General features: G+C 43.9%; 2 protein-coding genes across 7 annotated transcripts in view; both read right to left on the bottom strand.

The window, feature by feature from the left end:
- Nucleotides 1-1,730: 1,730 nt before the first annotated feature.
- LOC310830612 (vomeronasal type-2 receptor 26-like) lies at nucleotides 1,731-11,600 on the bottom strand. 4 transcript variants are annotated; one of them, XM_083710403.1, is made up of 5 exons: nucleotides 11,517-11,600; nucleotides 7,337-7,628; nucleotides 4,921-5,148; nucleotides 3,529-3,655; nucleotides 1,731-3,038 (listed from the first exon to the last, which is right to left on the bottom strand). In XM_083710403.1, the coding sequence occupies exons 2-5, from the start codon at nucleotides 7,496-7,498 to the stop codon at nucleotides 2,137-2,139; spliced, it is 1,419 nt and encodes a 472-aa protein (XP_083566529.1). In that variant the 5' UTR covers nucleotides 7,499-7,628; nucleotides 11,517-11,600; the 3' UTR covers nucleotides 1,731-2,136. The 4 variants fall into 4 exon arrangements, with proteins under 4 accessions (XP_083566529.1, XP_083566531.1, XP_083566530.1 ...); XM_083710405.1 differs by having other exon boundaries at nucleotides 7,337-7,623; nucleotides 11,517-11,559; XM_083710404.1 differs by lacking the exon at nucleotides 11,517-11,600 and adding an exon at nucleotides 10,757-10,803.
- Nucleotides 11,601-15,460: 3,860 nt separating this feature from the next.
- Nucleotides 15,461-25,049, bottom strand: part of LOC310829541 (uncharacterized protein) — a 32,309-nt gene continuing 22,720 nt past the window's right edge. For all 3 annotated transcript variants that reach the window (XM_083708129.1, XM_083708131.1, XM_083708130.1), the window contains 6 exons: nucleotides 24,901-25,011; nucleotides 23,237-23,470; nucleotides 22,594-22,638; nucleotides 21,685-21,777; nucleotides 19,372-20,055; nucleotides 15,461-18,620 (listed from right to left, as the gene is read on the bottom strand). In XM_083708129.1, coding sequence (XP_083564255.1) covers nucleotides 16,630-18,620; nucleotides 19,372-20,055; nucleotides 21,685-21,777; nucleotides 22,594-22,638; nucleotides 23,237-23,470; nucleotides 24,901-25,011 — 3,158 coding nt within the window. In that variant the 3' untranslated portion in view covers nucleotides 15,461-16,629. The remainder of the gene's footprint in view (nucleotides 18,621-19,371; nucleotides 20,056-21,684; nucleotides 21,778-22,593; nucleotides 22,639-23,236; nucleotides 23,471-24,900; nucleotides 25,012-25,049) is intronic.

Genomic DNA, 25,049 nt, shown 5'->3' with positions numbered 1-25,049 from the left:
GCCAGACAGTCAATAGCCCTGGTTAACTCCACATTCCAGCGGGCCACCAGGGAAACAGCTGAAAGGCTATTAACATGGGATAAAACATCTCCTACCACTCTCTGGAAAGCATTTGGATCCATTAAGTGGTAGACGCAGACCATCTGAATCGGGCCCACCTCCCTGCAGAGGGGAAGGATCATGGAGAAGTCCAGGTGCACCAGGAAGTGATCCAACCATGACACTTCTTTTGTTTTGCTTTTATTTAGTGTCAGATCACCCACATCCATAGAGGTGAACACCAGGTCTAAGGCATGTCTGTGACTGAGTTGGGCCAAACAAATCCAGGGATAGCCCCTTGGAGGCCATGCTTTCCACGTAGTCCCGAGGTACCCCTTGTAAGGTCATGTTGGCATGGATGTTGAAATCCCCTAGGACAACCAAACTAGGTGTCTCCAGGAGAACATCCACCACAACCTGAAGCAGCTCGGGCAAGGAATCCTTGGTGCAGTGGGGATGTTGGTACACCAAAAGGAATCCTGTACTGCCCTTATTGCCCAACTTCCAGAACATGCACTCAGAAAACTGGGTCTTCCCAATAGGATGCCTGGTGCAAACTAATGACTTCCTAAAAATCACAGCAACCCCACCCCCATCCCGTTCATATGATCTGGGTTTCTGTGTGTAATAGAAACTTGGTTGACAAGCAGTGGCAAGAACAGGCCCATCTGCTTCATTCAACCAAGTCTCTGTTACACATGCCAGGTCAAGTCCTCCATCCCCTACATATGATAAAAAGGACCTTCTTTCTTTTTACATTTTCAACACTTATTTGATTTAGATTTATTCATTTTTGCCAATTTACTCAGTTAGATACAATCGATATATCATTTTCTTATAATTTTCTCTTAGACCGTAACATGCTGTAAATTTTATATCTATTTTCCACAATTGTTCCCATGCTTCCATGTCTGTATTATGACCAACATCTATTGCCCAATGTATCATTGAGGATTTTACTTGCTCATCCTTTGTCTCCCATTCCAGTAATATTTTATACATTTTAGACAGCACTTTTACATTACAGTACATTCCAACAGGTCTCTCTCAGTTGTGATATTTGTTCCCCAAACCCTCATATCCTTCTTAAATATTTCATTCAAATGATGATACTGTATCCATGTTGTTAATTTTTCTGATAATTCTGTAAATTCTTTTAAATTATTCTCTCCTCCCTCTTGTTTTAATAAATTTCTATAAGCTGGCCCCCTTCTATAATATTATTTTGCTTTACCACTATACAGTGAGGGGGAAAAAGTATTTGATCCCCTGCTAAATTTGCCCTTTTGCACTCTGATGAAAAAATGACCAGTCCATAATTTTAATGGTAGGTTTATTGTAGCTGTGAGAGACAGAATAACAACAGGAAAACCCCCAGAAACCCAGAATTGTCCGACACTCATTGCACTCATTTAAGTTGCAACCAAAGAGACCCACATATCCAAAATACCAACATGCTTAAAGTGATTGATAATTTAAATGTGCAGGTAGATTTCCCAGCAAACAAAGCCACAACAAAGCTGACAACAGAAATTTTATTTTATTCCAAAAGACAGCAGATAAATTATTTAAATAAATAAATAGCAATGAATCCTATATTACAAATGCATTTTAGAGTTGAACCATCTAGCTCAACTCTTTTGCTGGCCAAAGATAACAATGGTCTATTGAACAGTTTCCCTGCAAAAAAAAGCTATGAAATTTTATTATCGACATTTTTGCATTATGATGTTTTTAAAACCAGAAATAAGCATACATATAGAGCTTTTAAAAATGAGCATGCCACTGAAACAATTTTCTAAAAACCTTTCCTCAGTGACATTGTCATGATAGAAATACATCAAATTATAGGGTTGTCAAACCCATTTACCTAGATATAAGCATCATTGTGCTCCCTAGAATTTATATTTGAGTAGACAATCATAGAACTGCACACTAAATAATACGTTTTCAACTTGCGCATTGTTTTCAGTTTTCTGCAGTTGCTACCTCTTTCACAATTAAAATATCGCTTATAAATGCAGCATCATTCTGCTCCACTATTGGGGCTTAAAACAATCAACAGCAGGACTTCTGCTTAGACCATTATAGACATGCTTACTTATTTCTTACTAACATTTGATCCTTGCTATTCAGCTTGGGTCTCAGAATAATTATATAGCATTTTGGAAAGAAAATACAACCCAGTAATCCTGCACTGGAAGCCAAGATAGAAAAGATCTCCACAGACACCATATATTTTCCCTTGGTGCTCAGGTAGGTTGGCACAAAGGTCACCCAAACACTGCAAAATAACAGCATGCTAAAAGTGATGAATTTGGCTTCGTTGAATGTGTTAGGCAACTTCCTTGCAAAGAAAGCCACAACAAAGGTTACTAGTGCCATTAATCCCAAGTAGCCCAGAACACAGTAAAACATAGTCACAGACCCTTCATTGCATTCCACTACAATTTCTTCAACTAGAGAGTGCATGTCCAAATATGTAGACGGAGGAGCTGTGACTAACCACAGCATACAAATCCCCGCTTGAAAAATAGAACAAGAAAGAACAACTGAGTTCGCCAGTTTTTTCCCTAGCCATTTCCTCATTCTGCCTCCTGGCTTACTAGCCATGAATGCGAGAACCACAGTGATGGTTTTGGCCAACACAGAAGAAATTGCCACAGAGAAAATGAGTCCAAAAGCTGTTTGCCGTAGGAGGCAGGTCAGTGTCTGAGGTTGGCCTATGAACAGTAAGGAGCAGAGAAAACAGAGCAGGAGAGAAATGAGCAGAGAGTAGGTGAGATTCCTATTGTTGGCTTTGACAATAGGGGTGTTCTGGAACCTAATGAAGATTCCAAGCACTACAGACGTGATCAGAGACAAAAACAGTGCCAAGAAAGCTAAAATGATCCCCAAAGGTTCATCATAAGACAGAAAGTTTAGAATCTTAGGAAGGCATTGAGTCCTGTCCCTCTTTGGATACAGATGTTCTGGACATGTGACACAGTCATTCATATCTGCAATAAGGGGGGAAATCATTTTTCACTCTTTTAAACATACTGGATGGTAGTCAGAGTTGCATGGGCAGAGTTCCTCTCACACAGTGGATACAATCCACTGTAATTATTCCTGCTGCATATTTTCCTATGTATAATGCAATGTATAGACCTACACTTGGTGCTTATGTAAAAGGGACATGTTTCAGTAGTGCTAGTCCTTCCTGGCTGAAAAATTACTTTTACTGTCAAGTGCCCTCTTAGTCCAATTAAGTTCTGAAGTGATTACAATGAAGCAGAATTTTTAAGTATTTCATAGTACAAATATACCAAAATTTGTAATGTCAAATCAAGGCAAAATATTCACAAAAAGGGGTTCATAGAAGAAATATCTCCCTTGCATGAGAGAATAGTGGCAGCAGAGATTAAGAGGAACCTTTTCAATTATGTTTTCTCTTGGTCTTTCCCAAGCCCCACTCCACTTTCTCATATGTCCCATTTTGTCTCCTACCACTCTGGTCTGAAATCTTCCCTTCTGGACATGGAGCACAATCATAGCAGCAAAACGGCTTATCCTCCTTCCTTTTTCTGCTGTAGCCTGGATAGCAGTTGTCGTTACACACGGCAAGTGGCAGGGCCTAGCCATATAAAATGAAAGTAATATGACTCAGCTTTCTTCTAACTGCCTCTATTCATCTTTGAGTAAGAGGATGCTGACTTCAAATGGCTGCCTAACCGAGGAAGAGAATTTTTAAGGCAGAAAGCAGTTACGTGGCTCATAAATATGAATGGGGGGAAATTAGATTCAATATGCATTTAAAGCCAAATTTATCAACTTTGCACTTTCTGAAAGAATATGTGAACAGATACACAGCTATTCTTCGAAATTTGCACTTAGCACTGTCCTCCAGGAAGAACATAAGTAATTACTTTTGCTGTGTGCATACTCCCTTTTACTTTGCATCAGGGGTACTCCCAAAGCTGGTTTGGAAAGCAGTGTACACATGTTGGCTACAATCCATATTTATCATGTCATTTCTTACAAAATACTGCATTTTGATATGTTTTCCTCCAAACCAGCTTCTAGCTAAATTAAGAAGATTGACCTAGCTGTGCCTTAAGGTGGCAACATGTGCACAGCCTATCATAATTGGGTGTAAGATAAAGAAAACAAAAGGAAAATTCAGTGCAGGGTTGGTAACACATCCTAGAATCAGAAGAGAGATTAGGGGCAGGGGACGCATGCTGTGGAGGCACGAATTCCCCAACCACAATACTCCCAACCATTTAGAAACATCTAAGAAATAGTCATATACCCCCACAGCTGACAATTTCAAGCTTGCTGAAAACCAGCAAATGGCTGGGTGAACTGGACAGTTGGTTGGTTGGTTGGTTGGTTGGTTGGTTGGTTGGTTAAGCCCAGCCAGATGGGTGGGGTATAAATAATAAATTGTTGTTGTTGTTGTTTCAATTCTTCCTGGATGCCACTAATGAGGGAGTCAGATACAACACAGCAGGAAGGATATTCCACAAATGGGAAACCACTAGCAAGAAAGCCCTTTCACGGGTCAACACCCAGTGGTTCAACCACCAATAGAGCTTCCCCTGCTAATCATTGGGTCCAAGATGGTCTGAATGGTTTGATGAGGAGCTCATTGAAGGGTTCACTGACTAGATCACCTCTGCTTCTGTCACACCCAGCGTTACTTGTGTGTGTTTGTGTGAGGTGGTTTGGAAGGTGGGAAGGGAAATGATGAGAGAAGCACACCACGGTGCTTTCAGGACCAGCTAGCTTGGCAGGCCCCAACAAAGAAGAAGAAGGGAGAAACTGAAGGGGAGAAACTTGGGTTGGAGGGGCTCTCCTCAGTGTTTTTTTATTCTGTTACATGCAACCAGATCCCACCTGATTAAAATTCTTGTGCCATGTGATGATGCTTTCATTGATGGTGAACTCGGTGCCTGGTGAAGCGTGTGGATCCATCCTTCCCAATTTCACTCTTATGAAGGATTTGTTTGGGAAAGTAATCCAGTTGGTAATATCAAATCCAGAAGCTAGTTCGTTTTTCTCATTAAAATAAATGGTGTCCCCGGCACTGTTGTTGAATGAGATGCTCCTCAGAAAAGGGTGAAGCTGGATTGAAAGAGGCAAATCTCAGAAAACGAGACTAATAAATATAATAAATAAATAATAGTAGATGAGGTTAATTCTAGTAAAGGTAAAGGGACCCCTGACAGTTAAGTCCAGTCCCGAACGACTCTGGGGTTGCAGTGCTCATCTCATTCTATAGGCCCAAGGGAGCTGGCATTTGTCCGCAGATAGCTTCTGGATCATGTGGCCAGCATGACTAAGCCTCTTCTGGTGAACCAGAGTAGCGCACAGAAACACTGTTTACCTTCCCGCCAGAGCGGTACCTATTTATCTACTTGCACTTTGACATGCTTTCGAACTGCTAGTTGGGAAGGAGCTGGGACCGAGCAACGGGAGCTCACCCCGTCGTGGGGATTCAAACTGCCAACCTTCTGGTCGGCAAGCCCTAGGCTCTGTGGTTTAGACCACAGCGCCACCCGCATCCCCTAGGTTAATTCTAGTCTACCTTAAAAGGTGAGATGATCAAACCAAGGTCATAAACATTACAAAGGTTCAAGGAAGAAGCAATGTTCTGGGGATAACCCTCCCTAGGCGAACCCTCAGACCCTTGAGCTTTATAACATTCACCGGCTCATGATATGCAAGCTGTTACCTGCCAAGGTTGCTGGTGGGGAGGCTCCAGACTGCCTCCATCCCCTGTCACTGTCCTATGATTCTCTATGGCTGAGTACCTGGCATGTAGAGCTTGTGCTATGGCATGGACAGCATTGTAGATACTGTAGCTTTGGGCAGTCATACTCATTTCAAAAAATATCCCAGGAAGGCTCTCCAGTTTCTCCTCCCCAGTACATATGTCAATGAGCTCCTTACCCAGTTTGGTACCTGGCCACAAACAGCCAAATGCCTGTTCCCAGAAGACCCTAATGAAGCCATCTCCTTTCGGCCAATGAAAATTTAGAACTTGAAGGAAATTTTGGAAGCCAAACACTTCCTTGGAGTTCAATGTAAATGACAAAGCTCCATGGAAAAAGTTGATATCCAAATTCCTGTAATATATATGTGATGAGAATTCCCACTGGGCTGTCATAACCCATACCTTACCCATTACTGCCTCTGTCAAGTCTTCTGTTTGTGCCAGGTATAGAAACCATTTCAGCATTAATATGGTAAAAGTATCAGCATTTAAGACAAATACATTGACTTTGGTGTTGGTTAGGAAAAGGGCCATGCTCTCTCTAGGTCTCGACAAATAAAAAATTTCTATCATGTTATCCGTGGAGGTGATGAATGGAAGTCTATCAATGAAAGCAGGACACATGCCATTCTGTGAAAGCAGTGGCAGTAGGTTCTGCAAAAATCTGTCTCCTTTTTCATCATCCAGTGCAATGATCCCAATCCATTTCCACTGGAAATGCAGAAATAGATGGACAATTCCATTGTATTGCTGTGCCTCATTGGGAACCATCTGATAGACAAAAGGGAACTCGGTTTTATCATTCATCAGTGGAGCAAAAAAGCAGTAGGTGACCTAAGCAAAATGAATAACATTATAAATTAAATGGGATAGTTACATTCCCCAGAATGTATCCCTCCTAAATCAGCCCAGTTAGGACACAATGTGTTCATTGACTGTGGAATGCTGATTGTTGGGGAAGGGGCATAGAAATTGAATAGAATGTCTGGAGTTTAAGCAGCTGTCTTCTCTGTGTGTGTGTGGGGGGGGGAGAGAGAGAGAGAGAGAGAGAGAGAGAGAGAGAGAGAGAGAGAGAGAGAGAGATGCAGTGCTAGTTTTACATTTTAAAACACTAAATCATAGGAACCCTACTTAGCTGAAGGAACCTAAAGCCTTTAATTCTTTAAACCCTGTCTCCAGAGCACAATGGGGAACTTTTTTTCCACACAGAATATCACAGGGCCAACTCCTCCTGTACTTTTAAAAGGTTAGCAAATATTATTCATTTGCAGGCAGCATTTTCTATAAAGTGTTAGAACTGATCCGTATACTGAAATTGAGGAGTTTCTGCATGCTATGGAGGGTATGTATAGATGTCCTTTTTAAATATGTATTTTTTGGGGGAAACAAACAAGGCTTGTATATTTTTTGCCAATCAAATTTGTAGCTATCTCTCTGTACCCCAAAACAATAATTTGCACATGGAAATGATGACATGTGTGCTAATTTTGTGACACAGTTACTCTTCCCGCCATGACACTAACAAGTGTATCCTACCTGTGGAATCTTGTAGATGCTTAAGAAGTTGGCTATATGGAGAGAGGTTTTGGAATCAAGTCCCCCAATAACAGCTATCAAATTCTTCTCAGTGTCACAGCTGTAGTTAGGTATGGTCTTTTTCAAATTAAAGAGAAGATTCAAGGTGTTCTTATAAGTCATTTTTGCATTGAAGTAGCTGTCATAAATATGGAATCCCAGGCTGATATTTGGTAAAACTTTGGGGTCATCATTTACCTCCTTCACGGCAAATAGGAAAGCCAAGACATGTTGATAGTTTTTTGGCACTGCTCTAAAATAAGCAAGTGGAGAAGAAGAAGAAGAAGAAGAAGAAGAAGAAGAAGAAGAAGAAGAAGAGGAGGAGGAGGAGGAGGAGGAGGAGGAGGAGGAGGAGGAGGAGGAGGAGGAGGAGGAGGAATTTATATGAAGCATTAAATACCTGTTATGAACTTCCCAAACAATTTCCAAGTCTTTATGACTACTTTTTGAAAACCAGTTTCATGGTATGACACTGTATAGCATCATCACAGTTAAGATATTTATGTAGCAGAGCTACCTGGTGCTACACCCACACCTATCATCTATCACATTCACACATCACTAGCATTATTATTTTTAAGTTAAAACACACAGGAACCATATACAATTCTGGATGTATATGGGTTGTTGTTCATTTGAATACCTTTCTGTGTCCATTCACAAATATGCACACGTTTTCATAACCCGCACACATTAAGTAAAACTTTGCACACATGCCATCTATATAATACTTTCAAAAATACGCAACTGACCAACTGTTTGACAGTGTTCCTTTACCCTTTATTGCTGCATCCTCAGTTATGCTAGCCTTTTTGTGTTGACCAGGTTCTTTGTCAACATTTAGAAAATTAGAAGGTTAATAAATATTCCACATCAGGAACAAACTAATGACTAGGAACATGTGATGCCATTCAAATGAAGCAAGAGTTCCTGTGGTCAACAGTACAGAGGTTTCAAAAGACAGCAGTTGTGATGCTTTGATATTTTGTTTAAATTTGGCTCGACTTTGACCAGGAGTTATATAAAACAAACCACAGTTCTCTGCCATCCTGTATTTTCTGTGCTGTAATTTTAATACTTCATACGTTCTCCACAACTGCAGCATGGTCAAGAGCTGGCTTTGACCTGAAACCAGTATATAGAGATCACAAGGACAAACTTGTTACTACATTGCCTAATTTTATGCCATAGGAAAGAAAGTATTTCCTTACAGGATTTGATCGATAAGCTTTGTGCTTGGGTGCTCCATGAAGAAAATGGGTTCAAACAATAAGAAGAACTGAGAAGTAATCTCTCCAATGATGAAATCACCTCCCCGATTATACTCATGTGGGACATAGAGAGGTTCTCTCATGCTGCACATAATATGTGCCTTGCATTCAATTTGAAGCAGCAGCAACAATAAGAGCAAAGAAAAACCATCCATTTCCATTTTGAAGGCAAATCCTATTGCCATGAAACAGAAGCCCCCGTTTCCATCTTCTTTGTGATCCAGCACCCTCCCTTCAAAGAACATTCATTGTTTAGATACATTGACCCTGCCCTGCATTCTCCTCAAGGGAGAATTTCCTAGACTGGACCATTGTAGCTCTGCCTACCCCTACCTCTCCACTGCGCTGAATAGTACTATGGTCTTTTATGTAAGCTTTGAATCACTTGTTTACTAATTGTGCGAAAGGCCCCTGGAAATCCACATTGCTCACAGTGATTTGAAATAATTACAGGGTACACAATCACTCTACAATTCTATTATTTCTTCCTCCCCACAGGACTACTCATTGTGGCACCATGTGCAAGAGAGTCAGAAACAACCTGTTTGCCTGATCTGACCACGACTCTTTGCTGCTCCTTAGTGGAAGAGGGTATAGTTATCATATGCAGGCTCAATGATATAGATTAATGCAACACCAAGGGGAGGAAATAGAATCTAGGCAACAGTAGAGTAGAAGCAAGGAAGTAGTAGTAGTGGAAATGTTTTGTATTGAAATGCTAATGCCCTGGACTTCTATCACATATTCTATGTAGAGTGATATGGCTGTAGTCACATGAAGTATTCTGTATAGGCATGCTTTACAATAAGTATTTGGTTTTTGTGGGGTATAACTCTATAGTTATATAACTCTGCAGCAGACAAATTCTGCTGAATCTTGTGATGATGCACAGTAGTCAACGCACTAAGGCTGCAAACCTGGAAGTAAGCATTATTGAACTTAATAGGATTTACTTCTGAGTAAAAGCACGTACAGCCATAACACCAAATCTTCATCTGCTCCAGCCATCACTTTAGGCCAGATGTGGAGACCTTTGCCCCTCCAGATGTTGCTGAATTGTAACTCCCATCATACCTGGCCATTGGTCATGCTTGTTGGGCCTGATGGAAGTTTACCAGCAACATCTGGAGGGCCAAAGGTACCCCACACCTGCTTTCGGCACTTAAAGTGGAACAAATTTTTAAACATTTTCCCTGCGTACTTTGGGGTCAAAAGCATACTGGCATAATTAACACACTTTTTAAAAAAAGGACTGGTCTTTACTGCAAGCCAGCGGGAAAGAGTGCTAAGTATGGAGTTTCAAGGCTCCATCCAAGACAGAAAGTATGAAAGGAGACAACAGAGTTGAGAAAGTGGATCCTCATTGTTGAAACTACTAAAGTATTGGTACATTTGCTCAAATCCTGATTTGTGGGTTTTCCACAAGCATCTGGTTGGCCTCTGTGACTAAATAACTAAAATTATTCTATCACATCTTCTATTAGGGGCCATCAAGAGGCACTTTTTTTGAGGGACGTGGGTGGCGCTGTGGGTTAAACCACAGAGCCTAGGGCTTGCTGATCAGAAGGTCGGCGGTTCGAATCCCCACGACGGGGTGAGCTCCCATTGCTCGGTCCCTGCTCCTGCCAACCTAGCAATTCGAAAGCACATCAAAGTGCAAGTAGATAAATAGGTACCGCTCCGGCGGGAAGGTAAATGGCGTTTCTGTGCACTGCTCTGGTTCGCCAGAAGCGGCTTAGTCATGCTGGCCACATGACCCGGAAGCTGTACGCCGGCTCCCTCGGTCAATAAAGCGAGATGAGTGCCGCAACCCCAGAGTCGGCCACGACTGGACCTAATGGTCAGGGGTCCCTTTACCTTTACCTAGAGGCACTTTTCCTAAACAGAAGCTGTATAACAGTTAGTGTGCCTACTTACTAGCTCCCCTTCTTTCCTTGCCTGAAGGTTCTGTGCCCATGCTCTGCTGCCCAGACCTGGCCCATTGATGAGGCAGGGTGAGGAGCCTGCCTCGGGTGGCAGAAGTAGAAGAGGCAGCACCCACCTTGCCTCTTCTGCCTTCCCTGTGCTGGAAGTGTCAGCAAGCTCTCACCTCAATCTTATGAGATCTCACCTGCTTTGCAGGTGCCACCACCAGTGCCAAGAAAAACAACACAGGTAAGAGAGACACAGTGCCATCAGCAGAGGGGTGGCAGCACATTCCTGTGCCAAAACAGGATGTGACACCCCCTGCTGCTTCCCATTTCAATAAGACACTGGTGGCCACACACCGTTAGAGCTGGACCATAAAGAAGGCTGGTCGCCGAAGAATTGATGCTTTTGAATTATGGTGCTGGAGGACTCTTGAGAGTCCCATGGACTGCAAGAAGATCAAACCTCTCCATACTGAAGGAAATCAACCCTGAGTGCTCACTGGAGGGACAGATTGTGAAGCTGAGGCTCCAGTACTTTGGCCACCTCATGAGAAGAGAAGACTCCCTGGAGAAGACCCTGATGTTGGGAAAGATGGAGGGCACAAGGAGAAGGGGACGGCAGAGGACGAGATGGTTGGATAGTGTTTTCAAGGTTACCAGCATGAGTTTGACCAAACTGCGGGAGGCAGTGGAGGACAGAGGTGCCTGGCGTTCTCTGGTCCATGGGGTCACGAAGAGTCGGACACGACTAAACGACTAAACAACAACAAAAACATAACACTACACTTGATTAAGTATATTATGTTGGTATGAAACTGTCATGTGACGGGCCAATGGCCGTAATAAAGATCAATCCAATCAATCCAAATGCCCAGCATAATAACAGAAAGTGGGTCTGTCCTCAAGCTCCAGCATTTGCTCAACTCTATGAGAAAAAAGTTGGGTTCACACACTTCTTACCTTTGCCTTCCGCACCATTTGGGATGGGATGGGAGACATCACTGCTGCCTTCTTCAATGATAAAGTGGTCAAGGTACTGCAGATTCCTGCCTTAAGAGAGGCTGGGCATTGTGACCTCACAATGAGTCTCCCTTCCTAGCCAAGTTGACCCTTCCTAGCCAAGTTGACCACTGACTCAAAACATTGCTTAGCAACTTGGTGAGTAGGGGCTGGAATCACTTTACTTCTACATGGAAGAAGTTGGCCCACCAGTGCCCCAGCTTTTTGGCTTTGCAAAGCTTGCCTACCCTTCACTTTCCCAACATTATCCCCCCACTGAAGGGGCAATGTTTTATTCCACTTCCTTAGAATGTTTTTTAAAAAGCTAGTTTTTAATCAAAGGCTTTATTTCCACGTTACCTGAGACCACAAGAGCTTGTTTTCTTCAGCTCTCCTTTGGATTGGGAGCTATGAATTCCTCTTTTACTAAATGCTACTCTATTCACATTAAATTCAAGAGAAGCTAAGGCAAAAGAGAGTTGTAGGAAACATGCTCAGGGTGCAAAATTGGATGGTCTTTAAGCAGAGGCTTGACAACCATATGTCAGGAGTGCTCTGATGTGTTTCCTGCTTGGCAGGGGGTTGGACTCGATGGCCCTTGTGGTCTCTTCCAACTCTATGATTCTATGATTCTAAGCTCTGCTGAGAAACTTAAAGCTGCAATCCTGTGTGCATTTGGATACAAATGGGTCTCAATTCAATTACTCTGAATGATTTTAAACCAGTACGAGCTGGAAAAGGTTTCTAGGGGGGTTAAAATCAGGGGTTAGTAATATACATTAATTATTGCCTCAGTCACTAAGGTGACCTGTGACATCTCCTGCTTCCACGTTTCTTGGGGGTGTATGGGGTGTTAGGGGAGGAGCAGTATCTTGTCTCCCTTGGAGAGGGAGCTGAGGCGCCAATACTTTGGCCAGCTCATGAGAAGACCCTGATGCTGGGAAGGATTGAGGGCACAAGAAGAATACGCCAGAGGATGAGATGGTTAGCCAAACTGTGGGAGACAGTGGATGACAGGAGTGCCTGGCATGCTCTGGTCCATGGGGTCACGAAGAGTCAGACACGACTAAACAACAAAAGTATCTCTAGTGGGGGACATACCATGCTCCTTCTGAGGTAGTTTGTCCACCTTTATTCCTCATCCTGCACTTGGCTCTCACCTGCAGCTCTGAGAAGCTGTCAGCATGTGACAGCATCTACACCCTGGGAAAAAAGCTTCGACTGGCCAGGTAATCAGGTGAGGGTAGCCAATGGGTCTCCAACCCTCAGCAGCTTTCTCCTGATTGAAGTGGAGTGTTTGAGGACCGGGACACTCTCAGGGAAACCAAAATGCTTGTTTACAAATCTATTGTACAATACTACCAACCTTACTGTATGTTTGTGAAACGTTGACCACTTTCTCCAACTCCTCGAAAGATTCCACCAATAGTGTCTCCAAAAAATTTCACACATCACCTGGGAAGACAGGCGAACTAATGCCAGTGTACTGGAAGCAGCAAAGATCACCCATGTCCAAGCAATGATTCTTCAACATCAAATTCGTTAGACTGGTCATGCTGTGCGGATGCCCAATTATCATCTTCCAAAGCAACTACTCTACTCCGAACTTAAAAGTGGAAAGCATAATGCTGGTGGTCAACAAAAGAGGTTTAAAAACTCTCAAGGCAAATCTTTTAAAAATGTAGCCAACAACACCGACAACTGGGAAACACTGGCCTGCAAGCGCTCCAATTGGAGTACAACCTTTACCAAAGGTGCCATGGGCTTTGAAGATGCTCAAACTCAGGACGAAAGGGAGAAACGTTCTAAGAGGAAGACACACTTTCCAAACACCATGATCAACTCCCACCCAGAAACCTATGCCCCCACTGTGGAAGGACGTGTGGATCCAGAATTGGCCTCCACAGTCACTTACGGACTCACTGTTAAAACCATGTTCATGGAAGACAATCTTACTCGGCTACAAGTGATCGCCAAAGAAGAAACCCTCAGTGAGTTAGGAGCTTCCCTTGCATGCGAAGACAGGCTCCAACGGATTGAGTAGAGGAGACCAATAGTGGGTCCAATGATCATACTCCACATGCAGAAGGAAATGATGGGCAAATGGGGCTCACCAACCTGGGAAGGTAGCTCATTCAGGAGAAGGAAAACTGATCCTAAACCTCTGCTGCCTTGCAGCTATACTCATTCATGAGAAAGATTTCCCGAGGAAATCCTGAGGAAAAATCTGTACCTGCTGCATTGCAGGACATCTTTGGGTGAGGAAAAGCCTAAGGAGTAAACCCTACACAAATCTGGAGTGGAGTCCCTAAAATGATTGGATGGGGCCTGCAGCCAAGCTGGTGCCAAATGCATTGCTCTGCTTTCCTTTGAACCAAATCAGTGAAGTCGAGGGGTATGTCTTGTGGTCTGGGCATCCCAGGACCTCCATACACAGCAGCAAAAACGTAATGTAAGCAGCAGTTACAAGCTCCTGGTCTCTGTAGCCACAGCAGGAGCTGTGATTCTCCAGCCGTTTGACTTCATCCCCAGCAGCACACTCCATAGTCCCTTGAAACAAAACGGTGGCCAACAACTGGTAACTACCTACTTGGTTCTTTTGTGTCAATTATGGTGCTTTTCTTTTTATACACTACTGTGTTTCATTTATACATTTTTATTTTGTTCTTAGCTATTGCTAAGTCTGCATACTTCCATCATTTCTTTAGTGATTGTAATTAAGCTTTCCAATTTATTTTACTCCTGGTCTGTTCCTAGTTCATTCTGGTTAGCATTAGAAGAAGGAGAGTTTGGATTTGATATCCTGCCTTTCACTCCCTTTATGGAGTCTCAAAGCGGCTAACATTCTCCTTTCCCTTCCTCCCCCGCAACAAACACTCTGTGAGGTGAGTGGGGCTGAGAGACTTCAGAGAAGTGTGACTGGCCCAAGGTCACCCAGCAGCTGCATGTGGAGGAGCGGAGACGCGAACCCAGTTCCCCAGATTATGAGACTACCGCTCTTAACCACTACACCACACTGGCTCTCTGGAGTAAGCTTCGTAGACCTAAAAGCTACAGCCTGTTTTCAGAGTGTAGATGAAATTGTTGGCCCTAATGATGGGAGTGTACTAGTATTAATATTGCATTAAATTTGTGCTCACAAGAAGGGGGAGGGGGTAATAAGCTAAACTGATCCTCATAATTTAATGCTTAAAAGTGGTTTATCTGGAGTCAGTTCAAGTCTTTCTAAATATTTCCTGTATACGCACAGCTTAACCCAATCTTCTATGAGCCAGTTTCTCAAGGCTTACTAAGTAGTACACCTAGACAGAATCTTAAAAAGTAGAGACATCACCTTGCCAACAAAGGTCTGTATAGTAAAAGCTATGGTTTTCCCAGTAGTGATGTCTGGAAGTGAAAGCTGGACCATAAAGAAGGCTGATCACTGAAGAATTGATGCTTTTGAATTATGGTGCTGGAGGAGACTCTTGAGAGTCCCATGGACTGCAAGATCAAACCTATCCATTCTTAAGGAAATCAGCCCTGAGTGCTCACTGGAAGGACAGATCGTGAAGCTGAGGCTCCACCTCATGAGAAGAGAAGACTCCCTGGAAAAGACCCTGATGTTGGGAAAGATGGAGGGCACAAGGAGGAGGGGACGACAGAGGATGAGATGGTTGGATAGTATTCTCGAAGCTACCAGCATGAGTTTGACCAAACTGCGGGGGGCAGTGGAAGACAGAAGTGCCTGGCATGCTCTGGTCCATGAAGAGTCGGACACGACTAAACAACAACAACAACAAACCTTGACTCAGAAGAGTTAATAACAAGAACAGCCCTTGCTGCAGTTAACAAATAAATAGCAGTATCTCTTATACCTAATGAAGACATTGCTTTCAAAGTTGTTTATTTAAAGTACCAATTAATTCTCAGCAATATTTCACTCTTTTATACTTTCCCATCTACATTCCAAGATATTCTTTATTTATGGTTGATACAAGTATTTCAAATTACTTCAGTTATTAAAATATGCATCAATGATACACCACTACCACCACTTCTTCCAGTGATTAGAACAGTTAATTGATGCTGCGATCTCTTTGTTTCCAGTAATAGGGTTTGAAGACGACTTAGTAGACATGCCTTTCAGCCAGGTTGTATATCGAAGACAGCATTTCATACCCTAAAAATCTAAAGTGGCGGTGTTGTTGTTTTTTTTAAAAAGAGAAGTTTGTAGTCCATATTGCTGTAAAAATAATATTGGAGATGTGCAGGCAATGCCAGATAAAATCTCAGAAGCCTAAAGGGAGCTGACAAGGGTTTCAAGGGATCAGTACTCTGTTTCTTGTCCTTCCCCATCAACTGAGAAATTATGCAATATAAGCAACTCTGTGATGTTTGCTTCATCTGCATAATGTATAGTCATGGAATTGAAATTCAGAGCACATTATTAAAAAACTTTTCTTATTTGATTTTTACCTTGCCTTTCCTCCAAGCTCAGGGCAGCACAGATATTTCCATTTTTAAAAAATCCTCACAACCATACTGTGAGGAGGAATGACTTGCCCAAGAGATTGTAACAACCTACATAGTTGAATGGCAACTTGAACCTCAGTCTTTGTAGTTTAGTGGCAATTTGAACCTAGTCTGAAACTTTGAACATTGCATTGTGTTGGTCAAGAAAGGAATACACACTGACCTATCTATAAGACATTGTTTGTAAAAGAAGCCTATGTCATCCTTTCATCATTTTGGGGTTCAAGGTCACTCTGTCCCCATAGGCTCTTCCTGCACTCCCATTTTATGCTTGAGCACAGGATGCAGATAGGAAAAGCTGTGCCACAAGATGGCACTTCAGGAACTGAAATTGCAATTCCCTGGGAACAGACTGCCAACATCCAGGCACAAGCCAAGATTCCCTACACCTGGCATTTACTAGGTAGGCAAACAGAGCACAAGGGGTTTTTGCTTACGGGGTCTGAATGCACTCAGCCCACCTGGTATGTCATTCCTACCCTCCACCCTGGGGAAGGAGGGGGAGAAAAACACCTCTGGGTGTGGGTGATTCCACAGAACACTTCCTTAATGCTTGCTATTACAGGAGAATGCATTTATCAAAGTTTTTGGGAGGAGGGCTGCTCGGGGGAGTAAATGAATAAGTTGTTGGTTTTCCTAGCAAAGAGGCACGAGGACTGCCCTGCTTCTGCTCAGCTTCTTTGGAAACCGTGGGCAGATTTTGGCTAGGAGAACCATAATCCATGCTGGCATGAAGAGCATAGGAGGGCTGCAGGGATGGGGTGCTGGTTTCTCGGGGGGAAGGTGGTGGTTTCGCCGATTGTGGGCTTGCAGTGGTCACGGAGGAGCTCAAACTAGCATGCTGGTGCTGTCGCATGAGGGCCTGAGCCTTAGAAGCATCCAAATTTCTGTTTGTTCCAGCTGAAGTATATGATGAGGGCTGCCAGGATAGGGTGGTCATGGTTTCCAGAGGCGAAGGGGATGGGTGTGCTGATCTTGTGCTTGAGGTCACACTAACATACCGTTGCTGGCTGATGAGGGCCCAAGACTCGGAGCACAGAGCATCAGAATTACCATTGATCCAAGAAGAGGTGCCCGGCGGCTGCAGAGGTGGCGTGGTGGTGGTTTCTAGAGGGGAAGGTGGTGAGCTTGCAGGTCCTGTGCTTGAGGAGCTTATGGCATAGTTCTTGCTAACAATTTTTTGCTGATGCACCAAGGGCCAAGAGTCAGAAGGCAGAGAGTCAGAATTACTGCTGGGACTAACAGCAGCATAAGATCCAGAGGACCGCTGGGTTGCGTTGGTAGAAGCAGACTGCGAACTGAGCGGCTGCATGCTTGAGGTTACAGGAGAGTCCACACCATCGTACTTCCCCCAATTTGTGGATGTTGGAGACTTAGAAGGTACTTTGTCTGAGGGTGCAGCCACAAGATTTTGATCTGCCACAGGGACAGAACTGTGCTGCAGACCATCTAGCCATGTACGGTGGTGGCATTCTGATTGGTGGACAGTCCGAGATTTGGGCGAGTGGAGGCTAGATGCGTTTTGAGAAGGTAAGGAAGTAGGAATCGTCCCTGCTGGAGTCAAACTATGGGGGAGTCCTGAGGTTCTGGGTGGTACCTGCTCCTGAAAAATGGAATCTTGTCCCAAAACTGCAGAAGCATAGGACCTCTGCTGCTGAATTTGGGTGGGAGGCTGAGTCTGGCAGGCTGGAGGCACAGGTTGGGCAGGCAGCGTATGTGGTGGAGTCTTCTGAAACTGGATCCCAGAGGGTTTTACAGAAACTGGTAGGAATGGTGCTGGGTAGAGAGGAGGCATCTCTGGAATAAATGTGACGGGCGGGTATACAACTGGCTGAGCCCATGCTCCAGGACCCGTAGAGACAGGCTGAAAGATGGAGGGAGGTGGTGTAGTATTGTTAAAAAACCAATGGTTAACCAGATGTGCAGGTCTGGAGCCAATGCTGTCAGATTTCAAATTCTCATCCCTTCTGGTGGCTTGGGAATCCACTGGGTAAACTACAGGAGAGTTGGGAGTGTCTATTAGCTTGAATGTCATCTCTCCCACAGGAGCTACTGGTTTGGGAGTCCCAGGTAAAGTACTAATTTCCTTGTTGGCTGGTGGTCCAAGACATTCAGAAGGCTGGAGGAGAGCGAGATGGGGCTGAGGCTTGTGAAGTGCAGTCTTTGGAGAAAACTTGGGAACAACCAAAGGCTTGTTTTTAGGTGGGGAGTGGTCAGGAGTCACTGCAGAGTCTTGCACTTTGGACAAATCAGGATGGCCTGAAAGGTCTCTCGAACTGGCTGTGGCCCTCTCGTGCTCTTGCAAAGGAGATACTGTTTTTGGTATCTCCTTGAGATGGCCCTTGGGTAGAATGCAGGACTCCTTATCATCTTGCTTTTTGAGGGGGTTTGAAGCCCGGAGGAAAGTGGAGTGGGGCTGTGGTACCCCTGGAGCCTTGGGAAGAGGGGCAGGCTTGGGACTTACTACAGGTTCAGCTGATGCCATCGTTTGGGGCAGCGACTGACAAGGAGCCACTGCAGCATTTTCCACTTCAGATGGGACAGGCTGATCTGAAACAACAACAATATTTACTGTTAAGAGAGAAGGATCACAGCTGCAGTTAGAAACAGGAGGGGGGAAACAGAAAGGTCAAGTGGTTCTTTCTTGAAACCTCATATGGAAAAACTGGAGTAAGCTTGGGAATCTAGATTCTGTTAGCAGGGGAACTGTTTGTTCATTTTTAAACTTGATATTTCTTGCTCTTTGGTGATCACTCCTAGCCAAGCAAGAGTGTCTTCCATGAATGTGGTCTTAATGGAGTGTCAGTAAGTGACTGTGGAGGCCAATTCACTCACAGAATCATCACCTTGTCATGGTGAGTGGGCTTGCATGCTCCCATGATCCTTATGAGCAATGCCATTGGGAGTCACACTCCCAGTTGGGTCACCCAACGTGGTCAAAGGGGAGAAGCTAGACAAAGAATGATCCAAGAAGTCTTCGGAGGCAGAACAGGCAGAAGATAACAAGCAGTATGTTACAATGGCTGTGAAGGCGGATGAAGGCTGCAGCAGATAATAAGAATCTGCCAGCAATCATGATACTCATGCCATCGGAATAGAGCCTTACTGCGAAGATCAGCGGGAACTGATCTCCACACACCAAACAAATTCACACACATAAGTCTTCCGAAAACCCATCCGAAACCCACCCCCCTTCCCTCCAAAAGTCTCATGGTGGTTGGCAAAAATTAGATCTATATTGCAAACAATATGGAAATCATAATAAAGAGAGCAAAAGACGCTGCAAATGAAAAGCACTTACTGGATTTGACAGGTGACGCTTTAGCAGACACAGGTAGTAGCAATGTTTGGACTCCACAGCCCTCCAGTCGAACAATATCAGGCATCTCCAGCAGGCACTGTTTAGCAGAGGAAGCATTGCCAAGCGGCAGGTGCTGCTGATAGGCAGTGCTGTAGGCAGCACGGAACTGGAAGAGCGACATGCCCTCGGGGTGCATGGCCAGGATGTGGGCCACCCGCTGTTTCAGTTCTTCCAGGTCCTTAGAAGGCTGTGAGTTCCTCAAGTTGGATTCTCTGGGCAGCTGGTTATCCTGTGAGTGTACCTCTTTGGCTAGTGGTGATGGCCCACCAGACTGCCATGCACTTGGCTGATGTGGAAGAATGCCGGAGGGAGGTGGCTGATGTGGAAGAATGCCAGAGGGAGGCGGGTGATGTGGAAGTATGCCGGAGGGAGGTGGCTGGTGTGGAAGAATGCTGAAGGGAGCCTGGAAGGAACTGTTGGCCTTGCTTGACAAAGCACTACGAGGCTCCTGGGAGGGTGGGAAAAATGGGAAAGTGGCAGATGGGACATGCATGCTGCTGTTGTTGAGCCAGTTCTGCACTCCTGGGGACACAAAAGCAGCTGGAACAGGCGGGCTCCAATTCTGTGATTTATTTCCAGAGGGAGTGCAGTTGTTGAACGAAGGCTTAAAGATGCCACCAAAGTCTAAGAAAAAAGAGAAGGCGGCCATTACTGCTGAGTCAGTCGACAGAGGATGTTTATTTGTTGAGAAATATTTGTAACTAATGTCACCCTGCTGGTAACAGCAACACCACCAATCAGAACACAAGGCACAAGAGCAGACAACTGCTGTGACTTGGGATCAAAAAGTCAATAAAGAGAAAGGTGAACTTCTGAAGGGGAGCTTTGACGTCGCTCCAAAGAAGCTTGTTGGTACCAACGATGCTTCATAGGATGGGAGCACACAAAGAAGAGCCTTCGCAGGTAGGCTTACAAGAGAGTTGGCAGCCCTGAAGGGATTCAGTGCTTTCCAGATGTTGTGGATTACAATTCCCGTCAGATCCAGCCAGTTTTGCTGCTGGCCAGGTATGATGGGAGCTGTAGCCCAAAACATATGCATTGGGTACTCCTGAATTTGTGTTTTTATATTGTAACCCACCCTGTGATCCTTGGATGAAGGGCAGTAAAATAAGAACAATCCCCAGCATCTTCAGGAAGCCTGGAAAAATACTTCTGCCTGAAATCCTGGAGAACTGATGGATCAGTAGACAATACTGAACAAGATGGTCCAAATGATCGGTCTTGGTATAGGACAGCTTCCAATGTTTCTATGTAACCTTGCCAAAAAATTCATTGACGTGAAGAAATTTGAACAAACCACTGAACTGTGCGCATCTTAGTCCTCCTGTGTTGACTATCTATTTCCTAGTTTCCCCCTTGATCTTCTGTCATCTCTCTGTTATTTGCCTATGGAATCTCCATGTTCCAAGGTCAGCTAAGACTCTGAGGACAGTTTGACTACAAAGGAATCCATGAGCAAAAACATTGTATTTGTTCTAGCCAGACAAATGGAGAGAACAAACAAGAATTGTTTGTTCTGGCAACCTTTTAATGATTACCAGCTACAACAGAATCCTGCCCTGTGCCCTGATTAATGCCAATATATTACAAAACCCTTTCAATACCCGAATGGCAGCTGCAACAATCCTTTAAAAAAATGTCCACTGTAAGTTTAAATGGCAAAGAAACAGCTGCATAGAGACGGTGGTTTTACTCAAAACTGACCCACTGAAATTAATGGATGTAACTTACGTCGTGATCATTGATTTCCATGGCGCTACCCTGAATAAAACTTGCCTGAACACCACTCCGAGATAGTATCCCATTGATCTCCTTGCATTGACTGGATCCAATTATAAGCTATGTTGTATCCTGCCTAGATTTTCTTACTATGTGTGATCAAATTAATGACCACATTAATGACCACCATAATAATGTGAATTATGGTGACCTTTGGTCGTTAAAGAACCATTCTTTAAGCATTATAGAATGATGCTAGTGCTATGTCTAAGGATGACTAAGACTTATTAAGAAGCGGCAACTTGTTTCATCTTCGAAGACCTCATAACAGTCAACACATGCTCTAGCAAGCAAGATGGATTTCCAGATTACTTACCATCTACAGAAAATAAATCATCTCTGTAAACCATCTTAGGAAGTTAGCTCAATTTGTCTGTCAGTACAAACTGTGCTCTCTGTGACTTAAACTATTGTTCTCCTGCATCACCATCCCTGCATGGGTGAGAACAGAAAGGAGTCACCTTGGAGATTTACCTGGTGCACAGTTTGCTTGCTGGACCACTTTTGCTGGATGCAAGAGAGGCACAGGGGCAACAAGCAGAGGAGGGGCAGTCTTAACACCAGGACCTAAACAAGAAGAGAAGAACAGAAATAGTCATATTGACCAGGAGGGATGTTTACATAGTCCAAGCAGTCTCCACCCCCATCGTTCTGCCCGGACGCTGAGGTCCTTCTGGCGGTTCCCTCATTGCAAGAAGCAAAGCTACAGGGAACCAGGCAGAGGGCCTTTTTGGTAGTGGCGCCCGCCCTGTGGAACGCCCTCCCATCAGATGTCAAAGTGATAAATAACTACCTGACATTCAGAAGACATCTTAAGGTAGCCCTGTTCAGGGAAGTTTTTAATGTGTGATATTTTAGTGTATTTTTGGTTTCTATGGAAGCCGCCCAGAGTGGCTGGGGAAACCCAGCCAGATGGGCGGGGTACAAATAATAAATAATAATAATAATAATAATAATTATTATTATTATTATTATTATTATTATTATTATTATTATATTTCTCTTTCTCTAATGAAGCAGAGGCTGGATGGCCACATCATCAGGAATACTGTAGTTGATTTCCTGCACTGACAAGCAGTTGATTTCCTTCCAACCCAAAAGATTCCATGACCAGTGAAGGGCTCAGTAGAGTTGTGTGTCTAAAGTCAGGTACAGGCCACAACCGGTTTACGCCTGTCCAATGAGTGTGCGACCACACACCCATGCATTGGACCAAACCCAGAAGTCACCCAAAAACATCCCAAAAAGAAAAAACGTCCAGGTTTGAGGCGAAAAACAGAACAGAACAGATGGTTGTTCCATGAACTAGACATTACTGGGAGGCATGCAGAAATTATGCTGAATTTGACAGTAGCATTGCAGACTTTTCTGACTTCGACTTACATTTTGCCGTTTTCTTTTTCTGCTTCTTTTTCGTTTTGCTTTTTCCTAAGTTGGAGAAAGGGAAGGGGGCAGTGTTGATTCAGGAGCCTTCCTAACAACCTGAGGTTAGGCTTACTCATGCCTGATTTCAGACAAACAGGACTTTCCCAATGCAACTGAGAGACCAACTGAGAGCTAACGATTATTGGTTCGATTTGAAGGAAGTTATTCCACCAGATGACCAAAGCTGACAAATTAAATCAACTCTATGAATAGATGAGCAAAAGTAAGTTGCTGGTGGTGATAATGACTGAATCGGATATTGGAATAATATATCTGCTTATGGAATAATATATCATTTGGCAATTTGTTGGTTTTTAAAAAATAAACCCCATGGCTGCAATGGTATATAATTCTTGTGACTTACTTCTGAGTCATTTGAATTGCATTGTGAAGTCCCACTATATTCAGTAAGTCCCAGGAAAGAATGCAACTTTAGAGCAAAGGAGCATTGAGTCTCATCTCCTGTTTGGTTCTGGCTCAGAAAAGAATTCAGATGTGGTAGTTACGAGACCAGGAACCAAAATGCAATCTAGCTTTGCTGGCTATCCCAGGCAACACGGGAGTGGAATGTTGCAGTCAATCTTCCCCCTCCAAAATTCACCTGATCCAATCGAAACAACACATTTAAGTCTGTCCTCTCGGTATCTGATGTTTAAGTTAGGCATTCGACGCTCCAAAAACTCCAGTGTGTCCTTGTGTCCTTGGGCAATGCTGAACTTCTCCAGGTCAATTTTTTTTTGGGCCAGCAGGAGCTCCTGCACTTTCTCAACCCTCAGACCTTCGCTGTATGTGCCTATGAGGTTGGTGAGTAATGCCAAGACATCTGTCAGCGAAGCTAGAGGAGGGGAAAAACATATTATCATGAAGACTAGGGTGAGGTAGCAGCAGCAAGCAAAGATGGGGCAAAGGAAAAGCAACTGGGAAGAAATATATGGTGCTGCTCCTGCTCCAGCCAAGCTTGCTGTTTTGTTTCACTTTAGTTCTTAGGATTCCTGGCATATTGGTTCTATTTTATAAAATGTCACAAACTACTTTGAGAAATCTAATCCTGTTAAATAAACCTCAGAAAAAATCTGTGCACCGAGTCAAATATTAACACAATGTTTTCTTTAAAATGTCAATACACTTTGGGAGTGTTACCGATCAGGAAGAGGCCAATATTCTTCTACAATTGAAGGACTAAGCCATCACCAGACCTGTGCCATTGATTTCAGGGAGAAGAAAAGGCTAAGGGGTAAACCCTACACAAATCTGGAGTTGCTAAGATGGTTGGATGGCGTCTTTTATGCTTCATTCTGGCAACTCCTGCAACCAAGCTGGTGTCAAATGTTTTGCTCTGCTTTCCTATGGACCATATCAGCAAGGCCAAGGGGGTGGGGTCTTGTTATCTGGGTATCCCAGGACCTCCATACACACTGCCCAGGCTTGAGGTGCACTCCGTTGTCTCTAGAGACAGACGGATGCCAACAACTCCAAGAATAACTAAATCTCCCAAGGATCTCTCACCATTTTCAACCTTACAGGAACCTTGTGAGGTCAGTGTTATTACTGTAAGGCTGAGAAATTGACCAAAGTCACACAGTGAGTTTCATGACTGGGTGGGGAATTGAACCTGGGACTCCCCAATCCTACTCTGCCATTCTGACTACAATGGTACTTCGGTTCTCGAACTTAATCCATTTTGGGAGTCTGTTCAACTCCTGCAACTGTTCAAAAACCAAAGTGAAGCTTCCAATTGGCTGCAGAAGCTTCCTGCACTCAAATGGAAGCCACGTCAGATGTTCGGTTTCCAAACTGGAAAACTTACTACCAGGTTTGAGGCATTGAGGAGCCAATTTGTTTGGCAACTAAGCCATTCGGGAACCAAGGTTTGACCGTACTCTACTTCACCAGTAAATCAAGCCAGAACAGTGTGTACCACGGATTCTATGATTCTATAAAGCATGAGGAATCTTACAACTAAAAACGTAAAAGGTTTCTAGTCTTTACGGTTGCAAGCGTAAGCAGAAAGGGTCTATTTCTGAATAAACATACCTGGGACTGTACTCACAATTGTGATCCTGCACAAACACCAATATGCCCAGAACACAGAAGCAAGTCCCACGACTGCAGAGATATACTTCACCCAATGCCAAGGCATACAAATCAATGGTGGATGTGATACAAATACTCTAGCTGGCCTTTACACTCTCACGCCCTCTGTCAGGCCTCTGTGCTCTTTCTGCACCCGGACCCAGAATCCTCCAGAGTTAAATGCAGCCTTACCAGGCTTTTTTTTAAGCACATTTTGGTTCACGGGTTTTGATTTCCCAGCAGGCCGTTGCACATTTAAGGGGACAGAAGCACAGGACTGGGGCACAGTGGAAAGGCAGGAAGCTGGAAGAGAAAGGAAGATGGAAATCCAATTTTTCTGC

This window comes from Podarcis gaigeae (genome assembly GCF_964106915.1).
Source record: "Podarcis gaigeae genome assembly, chromosome: 13".
Classification (NCBI taxonomy): domain Eukaryota; kingdom Metazoa; phylum Chordata; class Lepidosauria; order Squamata; family Lacertidae; genus Podarcis; species Podarcis gaigeae.
This window is presented reverse-complemented; position numbering and strand designations above follow the sequence as displayed.